This window comes from Pteropus alecto, unplaced genomic scaffold (genome assembly GCF_000325575.1).
Source record: "Pteropus alecto unplaced genomic scaffold, ASM32557v1 scaffold10, whole genome shotgun sequence".
Classification (NCBI taxonomy): Eukaryota; Metazoa; Chordata; class Mammalia; order Chiroptera; family Pteropodidae; genus Pteropus; species Pteropus alecto.
Window position 1 is genome coordinate 8,919,689 of NW_006431210.1, and position 16,729 is coordinate 8,936,417.

The 16,729-nt window shown below is 36.6% G+C and overlaps 1 protein-coding gene across 3 annotated transcripts in view; it reads left to right on the forward strand.

Annotated features, from left to right (window-relative positions):
• The window catches only part of ARPP21 (cAMP regulated phosphoprotein 21), a 111,880-nt gene that overhangs the window by 26,170 nt on the left and 68,981 nt on the right, over positions 1–16,729 (forward strand). For 2 of the 3 annotated variants that reach the window (XM_015597072.1, XM_015597069.1), the window contains exons 8-11: positions 2,125–2,233; positions 10,199–10,236; positions 12,047–12,106; positions 16,119–16,348. In XM_015597072.1, coding sequence (XP_015452558.1) covers positions 2,125–2,233; positions 10,199–10,236; positions 12,047–12,106; positions 16,119–16,348 — 437 coding nt within the window. Of the gene's footprint in view, positions 1–2,124; positions 2,234–4,094; positions 4,197–10,198; positions 10,237–12,046; positions 12,107–16,118; positions 16,349–16,729 lie in introns of all 3 variants that reach the window. The other variant, XM_025039276.1, reaches the window with a different exon arrangement.

A 16,729-nucleotide genomic window follows, 5' to 3' on the forward strand; every position in this document is an offset into this window, starting at 1 on the left:
GTTTAAAAAACAAAGTCCCACCCAACACAGAACTTACATTCCAGCTGTGGTTAGTATGCTGAAATCTCACCATAAATGGTTTCCTTTTTAAAGAATAATTTAATCTAAAGCAAATTCACCTTATGCTCACAAATCAAAAAGTTCACATTCTCGTACCACTTTATTTCTAAAAGAACATTTACAAACTATTAACACAAGAAACATATCTGTAAATTTAGCAGCGAGCAAATAATTTTGTTTACTAGTGTTCATCAGAGCTCGGTGATAATTGGGAGGGACTTAATTAGCGTCGATAGAATCAGCATTTGTATTTAAGTTAATATCGTAATTTCACTCACTACATGAAAAGCAATATAACATCTAAGTATTGGTCAAAAATATTGAGATGCTTAAAATATTCCAGGAGAATTGTTATCTTTTACAGTGAGCTAAAACTATTTCGTGCTAATATTATAAGAGCTTACACTATAATAAGTAATCTAAGTGACTATGCCACACCAAAATGTTTAATTTCTCTACTGTACATGGCCTCTTTGCTGTAAAATACAAGTTTACTTGGCTCCCTTAGTGTTCTGATTTTAAAATGTCATTTTTGCACTTCCAGATTGTTGTCACATTTTATTAAATTTTAATTTTGATGGAAAACGTTTACATTGATTTTTAAGATGATGTAATGCGGGGTTTTTGTTCTTTATTGTGAAATTTGAGGGCCTCTGGCCCACTGTCTGCTATATAAAAGCCAAGAGAAACTGAATCATATCTCTATAAGGACATGAATAGACTGATGCCTGTGACTTAGTGGGCAAATCTATTAAGTTGGAAACAAAATGATCATTGAGGGATGGTTTCTTTATCTGTAAAAGAGGCAAAAAATATTTGCTCCTCTTACATAAAAGTGTTATTGTAAGGATTGAATAAGATAGTGATATCACTTTGCAAATATATGGAGTTCTAGGAGCTATACCTGGTATTGTTCCAGTTTTCTGTTAGTGCCTGTTCACCAATATTATTATAATTTATGTACATGTATTTAAGGAAAGGACGTCTCATTAATCCTTTGTTTTCAAAGTGCTATTTGCTTATTTTGGATCTATAAGAAAATGATGAGATTCCCTTAATTACTGGTCACCCATATTAAACAACAGACACTGTGAAGTGTCTTCTCAATGTCTGAATGCATAATGAACCCAACAGGGACAGAAAACCCACTGGGCTTCGGAAGTAATACATCAGATATGACAGAGACACTTAAATGAGAGTCATAAATTACAACTGCTTCTCAACCCAGGGCAAATATTTTAGTACCTCTTCTGGGGATGAACCCAAACCCAAGTCATTCATTGAGTTCTGTGGAGTGCTGTGACGATTATGGGAAATTAACAAGGAAGTGAAACCCTTTCCTGTAATACTACAAAATGATTAAGAGGACCTAACAAAATCAATTGAGTGATCGATAGTGTGTAACCGCCTGGAGCATTTTCCCCATGCTAATCAGTCATTAAGTTGTTTAAGCTAAATATTTCCAGTTTCTACAATTACTGAACTGATTTACAGGACATGGTCATTGATGTCAGATCCTCTTGGAGCCAGATTCCAGAGCAGTTGTCATTGGAGAAAGATGGAAATAATTTATAAGTTATTATTATCTTTACTCACTATGAATTAAGAAGTCTCTTGAAAGAGAGGATATGATGGGAAGTGTTCTAGTTTCCAGACATTGGTGAATTAATGTGTTACTCCCAAGTTCTAAACATGTATATTTGTTCTAGAATATGAGTGGGGACTTGATTAAATTCAAGAGTGAGAGAGGTCCAAATAATTATAGAAAACATCTACACACTTTATATGTACAGGCCTTTAAAATATTTTTTTTTACTTCAGCAACATACAGCAAACAAGACTCCAAATTCAAAACAGCCAAAGGTATTCTAACAACATCTGTGAAGTGACATGTTCTTACCCTCCTGTATATTGCCAGCGATTCTAGGATCAAAATCACATGTAAACTTTTCTTTCTTTTTTTTTTTTTTAAGTTGAATGCCACAGTGGGGGAAAACATCACTAAGAAATATCTTTAAACAGGGGCAAAAACTTTTTTATTGATATGTTTTACTTTGCTGGCAGACCAGAGCAAAGGTTTTGTGAACATTTAAAAGATGAAAAAGGTGAAGAATCCCAGAAGCGGTTTATCTTGAAGCGAGATAACTCTAGTATTGATAAAGAAGACAATCAGGTTGGTTCTCAAGTTTGAGAGTGGCTGACGTTGTTTTTGAAGGTGGGCTGACTGATGTTCTTGTCGTTCCTCTGTTGTCCCTTTCTCCCTCTCCCAACTCTCCCTGCCTCTGATACTACTGTCCTCTCTCCAACCTCCTTGCCCCACCTCGCCTCCCCCTTTGGCATTCGATGGGTAGCAAAAATTCCTTGTCCTGGTTGCTTTAGCAATGGCTCTGTGTTGGGCTGCATGGGTGGTGCTTGGCGCAGTTCCTGCTGCATGTGTTGGGAGGTTGGGATGCCACAGGCTCCAAGCTGTTGGAAAAAGCTTTGTCAGTCGCATTTTCAGATGTCTGTGTAACTATGGCAGTCGTTCCACTCCCTACAGCTTTGTCCTTCAGTTGTGCACAAATTGAGCTGGATTATCAAAACGGACCGATGACCAACTGGTGTAAAGAACAAACCTTGTTATGGTGAGGACAGGTGGATTTTGCAACTATCCTAAAATAAATCTTCACAGGAAAGAATCAAGTTTATGTTTTAGTCACCCGACCCTTCTCTTTCCCATGTTTTATTGTCCGTGTAAATTGTCTGCTTTTTTTGCATGAACCATAGCAGGACTTTCTCTTTATGTGTTTTTCGCTTGTGATAAAACATTATGTTGTTCTAGAGAAGCTTGTTTCACAATACCTCAATAAGGGTAGAGATACTTCACTAAATCTCTTCTGTAGATGGGGACATGGGATCCAGAGCGGTTAGGAAGAAAACTATGTAAATGGCAAAAGAAAACAAATTTTAAATGAGAATAAGAACAGTAGAAAGTTACATAAATGCCATTACAATTACACTTCGTGTCTCTGACAATCAAAATAGATTTTTTTTTTCTGAAAATGACTTTGCTTTAGAATTCTTAAGGGCAAGATAATAAGCATCTCACTCAAGTTATTATTTTAATTATTCTCAGTGAGTCACTGTAAGCCAGTATGTGCATCTCTGACGCACTTTTTTTTTAACTTGTTCATCATTTTGTATCTCGTTTCCTCCCACCACCACCGAGCTACACCGTGGCATTGACTCTGAAACATGTGCCTGTGTCGTGTGCTTAGTGGTATTTGTTGAATGGATGGATGAACGTGGTCAGGGCAGATCATTTTGTAAGGAATAATAAGAAGGAAGTGGGAGAGTAGTTTAGATGCAGATGTGGTTCAGATGAAAGGATGAGGAAGAGTCGTCCTCATGCTGGGTTCTTTGAATTGTTAGCTTAGGTTTCTTGATATTGACCCTAATCAACAAACAGAATTCAAATTTAGTTCCTACTTTCTATGCCAGATGCAATTCCCAGGATCAGTCACTGAGTGAAAAAAAAAAATTAGGATATAGGGAAATACTGTCTACATCTTCTTTTCCACCCATTACTTTCTTTACTCCCTTGCTCAGTTTCTCCAGTCCCCAAGTTTTCAAAGCCATCTCTTCCCTTAGCCACCTTGATCTAGCCACTTCCTCTTTTTTCAGCAACATTCTTCTTCCTTCTGAGGAGTCAACATCACTCAGATTAGCAAAGGTAACAGAGTCCATCACTGGTGAACTATCACATAGCTGAACTGGCCGAACACCTGAGGCACACCCAAGTCTTTCATTCCGGAAACACCCAGGCTACTTACATCCAGTAAGAAAGCAACCTTGAGCAGCAAACATCTCCTGACATTGCTCGTCATGCACACACGGCACACATGTACCCCACCACAGCTTCCTTAGGGACCAGAGGGAGTGAGACTGTTCATTTGTTTAAGTGAACATTTATTATTCTCAGCTGACAGTTGCTTAACTGCAGATTTCTAACAGCTCAACTTGGATAACCCTCCTGATTTCTTTTCTCTGTTCAGCAAAACAGAATGCATCCATTTAGAGATGACAGACGAAGTAAATCAATTGAAGAGAGAGAAGAGGAATATCAGAGAGTGAGGGAGAGAATATTTGCACACGATGTGAGTAGTTGTTTTAATTGCCTCTTCAGTGCGGTCCTTCCATCAGCAGCAAGGCAGCCTCATTCCCCAGACAGTGAGCTGGCAGGGACAAAGGAAGCTGGAGCCAGGGAACAAATCGAACTGCAGCAAACTAGAGGTGTTTCTGGAAAAGGACCCCGGTTCAGGGAAGTGATGGAAAAGTCGTCAGGGGTTTGCGTGTGTCCCTAGGATGTGACCTGTGTGGGAAGAGTGGTATAATCTTGGCCAGTTAAATAGCCTTTCAGTACAGAGACAGGTTGCCAGATTTGAAGAACCGCTTTTATGTCCACGTTAGCCAGCAGATACCACATTGTTGTCTTTTTAATACCAACATCGTGCAGAGGAATTACTAAAAAAAAAAGAAAGAAGAGTCTATTGATCACATACACACTAATGTATTACATTCAAAATAAGTATGGACATTTTATTACATCAAACTTTAATAATACTCATTTTCCCCCTCAATTTCAAACAACGTTAGTTCTGTGAATAATCTTCAAGGGAATAATGATTTTAAAAAATGTCTTTTTGTTTAAATCCCAACAAATAAGATGTGGTAGGGACTGTTTTTAACTTTTTACCCACTGTGGCAAAAATAAAATGTAATTAAATTACATTAAAATTAAAAGGTGAAAAGAAAAGTTAGATGGAATATAAGAAAATGAGAAGGGCAGCTATTGCCATAGCTTTTCCATTCTATGAAATTCTTCGGCTGCCTCCTAAAATGTGGGTTTGTCACTCTGCAGGCATAGAGGTGTGAGCTCTTTTGTGCAGACTCTCTGTGGCCCACACTTCCAGCCTGACTAAGTCAGGTGGGGCATCTGCCCTCCCGTTGTGATTTGCTCGTGGAGGCCATTGCCTCCAGGAAGCCAGCCTAGAGACCTAGGCTTCGGTGCTTAGTGTGGAGAACTGCTGTCCTTACAGGTTTCAAGCCCAAGCCAGTTTCCTAGACCCTCTGGTGAGTGCCGGATCCTTTAATATGATGCTGCAGAGGAAGCAACACTGTCCTTCTTTCGCATTTATACGGGTTTCTGTTATCTCTTTTGATCCTCTCTGCCTTTCTCAGATACATTAAAATCAAGTTTTGATGATTGAACAATCTGGCCCAAAAGTTTGGAATTAGAAGTGTGAGACAGAGGGAGATGGAAGTAGTTGGATGATGTTCGGATACAGTTCTAGAAGATTCTGCACATGCGTGGACTACTTAGATGTTTATTATGGTCAGAATTATTGATGGCACAGCTTGACACATGTGAAGCCTTTAGCTGTGTTTGCTGGATACAAGAATGAAGTAATGATAGGATCTATGTTGTTGTGCTAGAGTAAGGGTGCCTCTTGTGGACTGGAGGTAGCGTGTCCTGTCTGGTGACCTTCATGGAGAGAAACTTTTCTGAAGGCCCGTTCATTTTCTATTCATTCTCTCTCTCTCTCTCTCTCTCTCTCTCTCTCTCTCTCTCTCTCTCTCTCTCTCTCTCTCTCTCTCTCTCTCTCTCTCTCTCTCTCTCTCTCTCTCTCTCTCTCTCTCTCTCTCACACACACACACACACTCTCACACACATTTTCCTCTTACTCTGATTCGGGCAAGCCATATAATTTATGAATGAATTGTTATCTTCAAAAGCAGACACTAATGGCCCAAACAACATTATGCTTTTCTCCCCCAAAGTTGTGATATTCCCAGATATTCAAGAGCAAGGTTACAGAAAGTAACTTCATAATACCTTCTGGCAGGGAGGATGACACTTGTGCTTCTGTACTTTGTGGAGTCTCATGAGCATAACTTCCTTTCCCTATGTCCCTATTAAGGAGATTCATAGAGAGGGACCTGGGTCTCAGGTTAAAGATTGGAGGCTAGTGTTGCTGTTTAAAGCCTCGAATGGCTATATGCTGTATTAACATTTTTTTAAAGTAAAAGCAGATTTAAATGTGAGAAAGCTTCAGTGCCAAGCTATTGCCATAGTCTACCCAATCCATAAAATTATTTGGCAGCCTTCTTGAAAATGCTATGGCTTCCTCTCTCTGCAGGAATAGAGGTGTGAGCTCCTTTGCAAGGCTATCCGGTGGCCAACATTTCCAGCTCTACTAATTCAACTGGGGCTCTGGCTTGTTTACCATACTACTTTTCACCTGCTCTTCTAGGGCAGAGGTTTTTCAATTGGTATTCTGTACCCAGAGGATATCATAGAGGGGCTGCAGAGATTAAATAAAATCTCTGATATCATTTGCAAAATATGCTCATGAGCACACATACATTTTTCTAAGGAAAAAGTCTCTAATGTTTATTATGTTATAAGTTTTTTATGTTATAAGTTTTTTAAGGGCTAAGAGACACTCTTCCAGAGGAGGAAAAAACGGCCCAGCATCTGTCTCCCTATTCGACTACTGCAGATAATGCAGTACCACAGGTGTTCCATGTTTCAGAGATTTATTGCTGCTAACAAACAATCCCCAAATTTGTCAGCTTAAAATAAAACAAAACAAAAAATACTCCTTATCTCATAGTTTCCATGGGTCAGGAATCTGGCGATGGCTTAGCTGAGTGATTCTGGTTCAAGGTCTTCCATGTGGTGACAGTCAAGTTGTCAGCTGGGGCCGCAGTCACCTAAAGGCTGGCTGGAGTGGTTATGTGCTTCCCAACTCACCTGTTGGAAGGCCTCATTCCTTGCTGGCTGCAAGTGGAGATCTGAGTACCCATTCTGTGGGCCTCTGCATAGGCTGTTGTGTGTCTTCAAGACATGGCAACTAGCTTCCCCCACAGCAAGTGATCCAAGAGAGAAAGAGAGAGGGCAGCAAATGGAAGCCACAGTCTTTTATGACCAACCTTGTAAGTGACATACCTTCCCTTCTGCTGTATTCTGTTGGACACACAGACCATCACTTATACGGTTGAGAGGTACTGCACGGGCCAGTAAACACCAGAGGTGAGGATCACTGAGGATGACCCTGTATGAATAGGATATTACGACATCCCCCTCTAAAAGCACAAACTCAAGGACCTAACAGCACTATGAACTTTCTTGACTACATATAGCAACAGATCTTTCTGATCACTTACATGAAGACAAGACCCTTCATCTATGCAATCCCAGATCCCCAAATGATCATTATTGTTGACTTGCAGAAGATAATAATTAAACTCTATTAAGTCAATTGTAAAATGAATGCAAAGAATCCAGCATAAGGAAATTAAGTTACAGACATCTAATCTTTTTCTTAGCTGGTCTTTAATTTAGTGTTTTCATAATTTAAAAATTTAGGTAATAAAACCAGCTTTCCTTGCTAGTTATTAAACAGTAGAGTCATTCCAATAGGTTCAAATGTTGATATAGTTAAGTAGAATTTTTTTTTCTTACTTGAAGTTACATTAGAGAGTTATAGGGAAATACTTCGTGGTATTTACATTTCAGCAAAATCCAAATTTATTCTAAAATTAGATATGTTCTTGAATATTTTACAACTGAATCTTGGTGTCTAAGGTGTTTCTATGTATGTGCTTTTGTATGTAGGTGCACAATCAAAATATGCAGATTACTTCAAGATTTTCTCAAATATAGTTTGAGAATTTTGGCGTTTTGAGATAAAACAAATTTACTTATGATTTGAGAACTAAATTGTTCAAAGTCAGAGCACACAACAATTTAGTACTCAAATCATAAATAAATGCATTTTTGTAGTCAAATATTGGAAATATAATTCGTGTTTCGGTTGGCAAGAATTTCAGTTTATTTTATGATTAATCTTATGCAAGTTTGCTAGCTTTGAGAAAATTAGGTTGCTAAAACAATATATTTTTAAAAGACATGTTTTGCCTGAAGGGTAATTTCTGAAGGATATTTATGTATAATAGGACTCGGGAGGAGCTCAGCCTTTTGCATGTGCTGCGATTCTTCCTCAGAGAGAACTGATAGGGCACGAGGTGCCACCTGGATTGGGGGTGGACGTGGGAGAGGATTCTGTAACCCATGAGGCAAAATTATTTTTCTCCTTAAAAAAATGAGCCCTTTATATCTGAGAATGCATAAGTGACAGCTTCGAATGTTGCATTAATTCCTGTGAAAATTTTCCTTTCCTCTGCTATTAAAATGGGCAAGTTATTAATACTACATTTTTTAAGTTTATATTCATCAATTAGTGAATCACGGCCCATAACCATCTCTGTCATATTTATGAAAAAGTGGTGGAGGGATGATGAGATGATTTTTTATGACCTTTCCACAAAAATCAGAAAAATATACTTGAGATGTGTTTTGGAATAAGTTATCTTTGACTTGCAGGAACTTTTTTTTTTTCTTTTTGGTAATACAAAAAGTTCAGGCTGGTTAACTCTTCCCAAAATGCTTTTCAATTAATGAGTCTGAAGAGGTCAGTATGTCTTTGACCAACTCGTTCGAAGTAATGGTAGAGTCTCAGTAATTCCAGTACCCAGCCAGAACATTATAAGTGTAACTGACCTCTTTCTGATGACTAGAGCTGAGAAGTAGCAAAGAACTGAATTCGTAATGTGTCTCTGAGACAATCTCACTCCTTTCACATGCTATGACTTGACTCGAGCCAGTAGTAAAAGCAAACTAAAAGAAATAAAGACAGTAGGATAGCTTGTGTACTGTGAACAGAACTTCACAGGAATAATGTCAGTGGCACGTCATTTTTATTTGTTTCCCTATATAAGATTAAATGTCCCCCCCCCCGAAAAAAAAGATATTTTCTGAAAAGCTTTTTTCTTAATTGACTAAGAAAAAAGCTTTTTGTTAAATAAGGTTTTGACACACCTGAAATTCAGAATGCATGTTAAATGTACAGAGGTTAACACAGAAATGGTTCTAGAGATGCCCTCATTGAAATTATGCCCAATTAAGCCCTTTGGCTCACTGGAAGGAAAAACGTAACGAGAAATCAATCTCCTGCTTGCCTCTCTGAGAGGTGGTTACATTAGTAACATCTTTGAATTCGAGAATTCAATATTGAAAGGTCATTATTATTTCTTTAGTTTTATTTTACCTTAAAGTGGACCTGTTAAGTCTCTATCCCTTTAGCAGGTCGCTAATTCATCATTTAGAAAATCTATACTATAATGTGGTGTATATATTTATGTTTAGAAACACAATACTTTGAAAATAGTTTTATCTTAATTCCTAAACAGTCTCTGTATTTTAGGACCATTGAACCATATTTTGTTGAGACTTCTCTTTTCTGTTTGTTAAATTTTAATTTGGTCTGCCTTTCTCCCAGATGTGATGATGATGGATTTTATCTTCCCTACATTGTGTATTAAACACAAAATAGTAGAGAAATGAATGCTACAGGAATACAAGCTAAGAAGTCAGTTGGTTTTCTGTGTGAAAAACTAAGAAATCTTAGATGGAATGTGACATTTTTTTTTTTTTCTAATTAGCTTCGTTTTGTTTTCACTTGTCTTCTACCCTTCTCCCCTTAAGATCAATTGATGGCATCTCTTCAGTTTTGAGAGTCTTGCAGTCAATCTATTTATTTCGTGAGCGTTTATCATTGCGGAGTAATAATTGTAGGATTGTGGCTCTGCGGCTCTCCCATCCTCAAGTGGATCATGCCAAGCTTGCATGCTCTGCCTTGATTTGAACCTCTCATTTTGGCTCTTGTTGATGGCTGCATCTCCGCAGCCCTGGAGGAAACCTCTAGCTCAGGATACGAGGGTCACACGTTCCTCCAGCAGTTTCATTCACAGTATCTCTCTCCTGACCTTGATTCTGTACGGGTTAAATCTGTTGGAAACCTGGAGATGCTCTGAGGGAAAGGACTGTGTGCTGCATGAGAATAATTCCACTTTTAACTCTAACCTATTTTTTCCCCTTTTTTATTTTCTTTTTTTTTTCTTTTCTAAAAACAGTACATATTTTTCTTAATTCCTTTCTCCTTGGAGGAGAAAAGTAGTTTTAAAATCAGGCAAGGATTTGGGATCCCTCAGCATATCCAGAACGTCTGATACAATGCCTTTTTTTATTTTTCAGTCAGTTTGCTCCCAGGAAAGCCTTTTTGTGGAAAACAGGTAAAACAAAATTTGCTTTTTCATGTCTTTAGAGGAATAAATTCTGTCATGTGTGTCCTGTATATTCATAGATATATATATAGATATATAGATATATATATATCCCATATATAAGTGCGTGCTTGAATATATGTATAAATAAATACATATATCTATGCGAACACACATATATATGCACACATATATGTTATTTAGCATGTCTAAAAATTATTTAATTGGGGGAAAAACTTCTCTCAGTAACTTCCAAACATGAGTTTAAATATTTTTCTTATTTAAAGTCTCAACTCCTGGTTTTTTCAAAGGCGTGATTTCCATCACCTGTGCCAGGCGTTAAACACTGAGACCACACAGGAACTTGCAGTTTCATTGGCTTATTGAATAGGCTGCTAAAAGTACTTGTATACTTGGTATTATTAGCCACTTCTCGTGCCCTGTAATTGTGTGTAGCTATGCAAATAATAATTTGAATAATATTGTTTAAATTTCTTATTCTAAATGATCTATCGGTCTTCACAAAAGGCCTAACTTTGAAATCTTATTTAAACTGGTCTGAATTATGCAGTACACCTGGCTTGGGAGTTAGCAGGGGGAGGTGATTGTGATGAAATGAATAGGTTATAAAATTTATATACCTTTTTTAAATAGTTCTAAACTGACATAGGTATGAAAAATGCTCCACTGATTTAATTGCAGATTTTTAAGGGAAATTGAGGGATTTCATATTTGCTGTACTAATTACATTAAAGATGCTTCATAATGGGCAACTTGGAATGGAAATATGGTATCCATTAAAAATGTTGTGGTTTATTTTATTTCAGGTGTCGGCTTAATAGGTGCCCGCATAAAATTGGTAAAAAGGGAGGTTGTTTGATTAAATTCCAGTACTTAGAGAAAGTTTAAACTGGGCATTAGAAATGATTGGTGAAAAAAAAATGCCATCATTCATATTAGCAATTAGAAACCTTCAAGTAACTAAGTCCTTCATCTGAATAGACTTCTTTTAGAAGAGATGAAATTGGAAAACAAATCTACGTTAGGCATTCAAAAATGACCTTAAAAATCCATGCAGAGTCAGAAAAGGATTCTTTATTTACAGTAAAGAATCCATGAGCAGTAACATCTTAAGGATGATTCTGAACCATTCCAAAATTCTATATCCTTACTCATAAGATTAAGTGAACATCTATTATTTAATGGGAAATCTTATTCCCTAGTCTTCTAGCCAATCATTTTTTCCTACTTTACTCTCTAATTTTATTCACTTACTTGGGTTTAGTATAAAAAGACTGTTAATGTACTCATCTTCCCCTTATATTCAAATTAGATTATATTCACCAATACAATAATTGGTCACATTCATGCATTGCATCTATGAATAAGTTTTGATGTTCCCCCAAAGCAAAAATTTAATTGAGTGAATTCCCTACAAAAATAAATATATTTCTTGGATTCCTGCCTTTGGAATACCAATATTTTATTATACTCAAGAAATAAAGAATAACTTTAATATTATGCAAAGAAAAAGATCACAACTCATATATTTAATTAAATATCAATTATATCTATATCAGTTTTTTTTTCTCACTTCCTCTAGTTTCTCTTCTCTTCCTTCTCCCTTATCTAGCATCAGTGTTTGAATCCTAGGAAAGGGAAAACCATGTTGCCATTGATATATTATGGAATAATTCAACATCATGCAAATAAAACAGTATATGGGATTGATTTGCAAGACAGGGCTACTATAGTAGAATACACATCCATTTAGTACTCTTAGATTTGATATCATAAAAATCATGTTTTTCATTTCCAGTAGGGTCTTGGAAGACAGTAACATATGCAATGAGACCTATAAGAAAAGACAGCTCTTTCGGTTGGTATGGTTTACTTTTTTAAAACTGTGTTTTCAGATTATGTGGCAAAATCAATGTTAAATTTAAGTGTGTAAGTGTAAAATATCTCTGTTCATGAAATAAAATGTGTTTGGTTATCACATCGTAAAGCTTGTTACAGAGCTAATGTTGAAGCCATATTGGATAATGTGAGATGTGGGACTGAAAGACCATTACTTTGGATACAATCCTTTAAGGTCATTCCTCTGATTTTTCGGTTATTTCTAAAAGGCTAACTTTGGAAGCACACTGATTTAACATTCCCAAAACAACTTTGGTGAATTAAATAGTTAAAATTTCTCTGACAGGTTGCAATCGTATATACATTCCCAACACTGGAAACAAATCAATGATAACTCTATCTGAGTAGTTGATTTTTAGCTACTAGTATCCATCATAATATTTCAAACAGTATTTTTTCAAGCACAGATTTTATTTCTAAAGGAAAATATGGGATTGCTTCCAATTATAATGAACTACTTAAGCAAGATCTGTGTGGGATAAGAGTAATAGATGATATGTACATCTATATATATAATTATCTATAATATTAAATCATATTATATAACATAATTATTAGATTTTAATAACTATAATTATATATATTTTTTAAGTTGTAAACTAGGCTGGAAACTCCATGAAAGCAGAAGGATCATGCCCATTTTCTCAATACTCTATTAAATGTATCTCTAGCATCCATTATAAAACAGAAGATACGTAGTGCTCTATATATACTCAATACCTAATACATTACTATATATACTCAATACCTAACATATATTAATATGTTAGTGCTTTTATACATATTAGAATTCATCTCTGTTGCAGGAAAGGCAAAACTAACAAACAAACAAAACCTTTGCCCATTTAGAAAAAAGAAAATACTAAGAAAAACAAATGGATTGTTTGCTTAGAAAATTTCTTTTTGCAGTAAATCTGAATTTAGGATCTCATCATTAGAAAAGGTAGACACTTTTCTAATTTATACTTTGGCAGAAACAAAAAACAGTATCTATTTTTTTTTAACATTCTTCATATTTCTAGATTGAACTACAAATTTTAATGCCTTCTTATATCATTAGATACTTTTCACACTTGAAGATTAAGAAAATAACTTTGTATTTTCCCTTTGAAAACCCAGAGAAGAACTAGAATTTACCAGTACCTCTACGCTCACATACCATGACTTGGTTTGTTTAGGCAATATAGATAAATTACTGGTTCTTGCCCCTTATAGGCCAATTAATTTTACATAGCCCTAAATATAATCCCTAGCCAGAGTTACCATCTACTCAGATCAGCTATCTCAAATCTGGACACCATTGCCCACCTAAATCACCAAGCATAGAAACTCAGGAAAATGATTAGGCACAGAGCCATCCACACAACAGTAAAAGTAATTCTAAATGTATATCATAACGTGGGTAAAAAAAAAAAAATGTTATGTTCAGGCAAAAAGGAAAATAACTGTTATCCGTTATGTTAATTAGCACGGAAAGACAACTGAGAGTATATACTTTATAGCTACTCTAGGGTCCCATTCTAGTTACATGTAAGAGGGCCAACTCCTCTTGATGACCAAACAACTCATTATTTTTGTCTTCAGGTTACCAGTTGGCAGGCACTAGGACTGGATTTAGGAGGGATGGAAAGATACTTGTGGATATGTTTATTTTATGATGCTTATGATTCCACACCCAAATAGATGTGAAGTTTAATTCTGGACTTCGCCTTGCCAGTGTTAAGGAGAATAATCAATAGAGCATTACAAAATTTAGAGACCATAAACTAGAATTCGAGGTATTATTTTAAATCTTATTAATGCTGTCTCTAAAGCAGCAAGTTAAATCTCCTCTTTGAAAATGCACAGATCTTGATGCCGGATGAAGATTTGAGTTGGTGGAGTAGAGGTGGAAGAAGCAAAGGAGATTTTAGGTTGCCTTATTATCCAGGGGTTGGGACACAAGTCTACAGGAACTACCAGTGTCCAAGAAACAGCTCTGCCAGAGTGAAGGGTGCAAATTGGTTTGCACTCAGTAATAATAGTAGTGGACACTTCCTTTGTGAAGAAAGGCCCAGTCACACAGGCATCTAGAGGAAGTCTAAATTCTCCCATAGAGGTGCAGAGTTCATGGGGAGAGGGATTGTTGAAGCAGAATTAGTTATGATCACTCCCACATGAAAGTTTCCTTAGGATGCATCCTGTATGCTGAGAAGCACCTCAAATCTTTTTCTATAATAGAATAGCTACAAGTGGGATTATTGTCACATTTCTTGTGCATTCACAACTGCTAAATAAGGATTTAGCCAGGCTTTGTTGAAGATGAGTCAAAAGAATCAGAATTATACAAGAAAAGAATGAAGTTGAATTTGGAGATTGAAAAGAAAACAATCAGGAATGGAAAAACTGCTAATCTTTTTAGCAGAAATGAGATTTCCTCCACACTACCTCCTCTGGCTTTCTTGACTTTTAAAGGAGCTTAAGAACTAAAGTCACCTGGCCATGGTTAGGTGTTTGTTACTTCCTACTCTGCAAACTTGTCTTTTTTTAGATGGTCCTTGTTTTAAAATCGCTCATCCTGAGGTACTGGGAACAGAGAGTGTTTATAAGAAAACAGTGACAAAAGATAGCAGGGCGCTGAGTGCTTTTTGTTTTGTGAGTTTTCTGTTCCACTTCTTCCCCTGACTTTACAAAGTTCATATCACATATTAGCTATTTCATTTTTATTATCTCTTGGGCCCATTTACCATCTTAAGTTTTTATAAGATAAGTTTAGTAAGTAAAGTTGAAGTAAAACCTAAAATTTTCTGGGTACCTTTTGTACAATTTGGTTGGTGAGTGTTTCAAACAGATACGCTTACTTCTAACATCTCAACAGTTCATTATTGTCTTTAGAAAACTTTATTAACATTATTTATCTGCAATGAGTATGTCACGTTGCATAGTGATATGAAATGAGGGGTTCTATCTATTGCCCATGATTTATGTCCCCTTTACTTATTTGTAATCCAGGAGAATCAGAATATTTTAATTATCCATTATTTCCAACTGCAGAAAAAGCCTTGAAAATATTAACTCAGTTACTCTTTAAGCAGATTGGAAACCAATGAAAATGCAAATTTCATCGACTTGCTCTAAAAAAGACATGCAATTTTGCACACTACTTAGAGATTCTCTGGAGTCTTCAAAATTCCCTTCTGGCTATTGGTTCTCTTCCAATACATTCATTATTTTTGAATTTTGAACAAATGTGTTTTTTCACCTCTGGAGCTTTTTTGTTATTTCCATCGATCCCCTTAGAACATTTCATGTCAGTATACTGTTTACACTGTTGTTGATATTATCACAAACTTTTCCATATGAAAAGGATTAAAAGGCTCTTTCCTCTGCCCGTGAAGGTTAAACTCACTGAGCAAAAGTCTCACCATAGGTTAACAGAGTAATTTCTGTGATTTCTGTGCTGTCCATCAAAGCCTTAATGAATTCAGATATATATCTCATAAAGGTAGAAAATAAGAAATGGCTTCTTGGAACTGTGTGCATTTTTCCATGGTCCAATTATTTGAAGCTGAAGGGAGAGACAAAACTCTTCTTAGGTGGGAACTACTTTTAGGATCATAATTGTTTCCAAATATTGACTCATGGTTTATTTTGATGAGGAGAATTTATCCCCCTCTCCTCTCCACGACAGAAGTTAACAATATTTTGTACCATGTTTTTCTAGTTTGTCCTTCACTGGCAGAGGGATTGTGTGACATTTCTAGGTTTAGTTATTTTTCTGTTTCTAACATGAGTGTTATGTGTGATGTGTTATCTGTCTGTGCATCAGTGAGATATTTGCAGCACTGTTTGTGAGGCGACAGGTTTAATGGAGGGGTTGACAGGAAGGGTTTGGTGTAGATGACTCTTCCAAGAAAGGTCCCACTCTGTGTCCATACTGCTCCTGGAACGTCACATTGTGCCTGTGCATCTTTCTGATGGCTGTGCTCCAGGGGCAACAGAGATGGCTCAGGAAGAACGTCCGGGAGTCGGCAGAGCAGCTCTGAGAATGAACTCAAGTGGTCCGATCACCAAAGGGCCTGGAGCAGCACAGACTCTGACAGCTCCAACCGCAATCTCAAGCCCGCCATGACCAAGACGGCGAGTTTTGGGGGCATCACGGTGCTGACCAGGGGTGACAGCACGTCCAGTACCAGGAGTACCGGGAAGCTGTCTAAAGCAGGTAGTTAGTACTGAAAGGGTTTATGTCCTGTGGTGTTTTCTGAATTCTACCATTTCCTCTGACCTTGAGTTAACTAATGATGATGATATTAATTACAATCAGAAGGCGCAGTTTAAATAACAATACTGCTTATTGCGAGCTGTGTGCTTAGATCTAATTATTAACCTCTCTAATCTTTAGTTAACTTATCTATAAAATATAGGTTATAATGGAATATTACTCTAACCCTTCTCAGTAGACTACTTAAGCTTAATTTCAATCATTTATATACAAATAGTTACCAAGGCACCTGTGCATGGCAACTATTTTGTAAAGTTTAGGGTTTTAAAAAAAATTTAATGCTGCAATTCATTGCTTAAAACCACATTGTAAGTACCTATA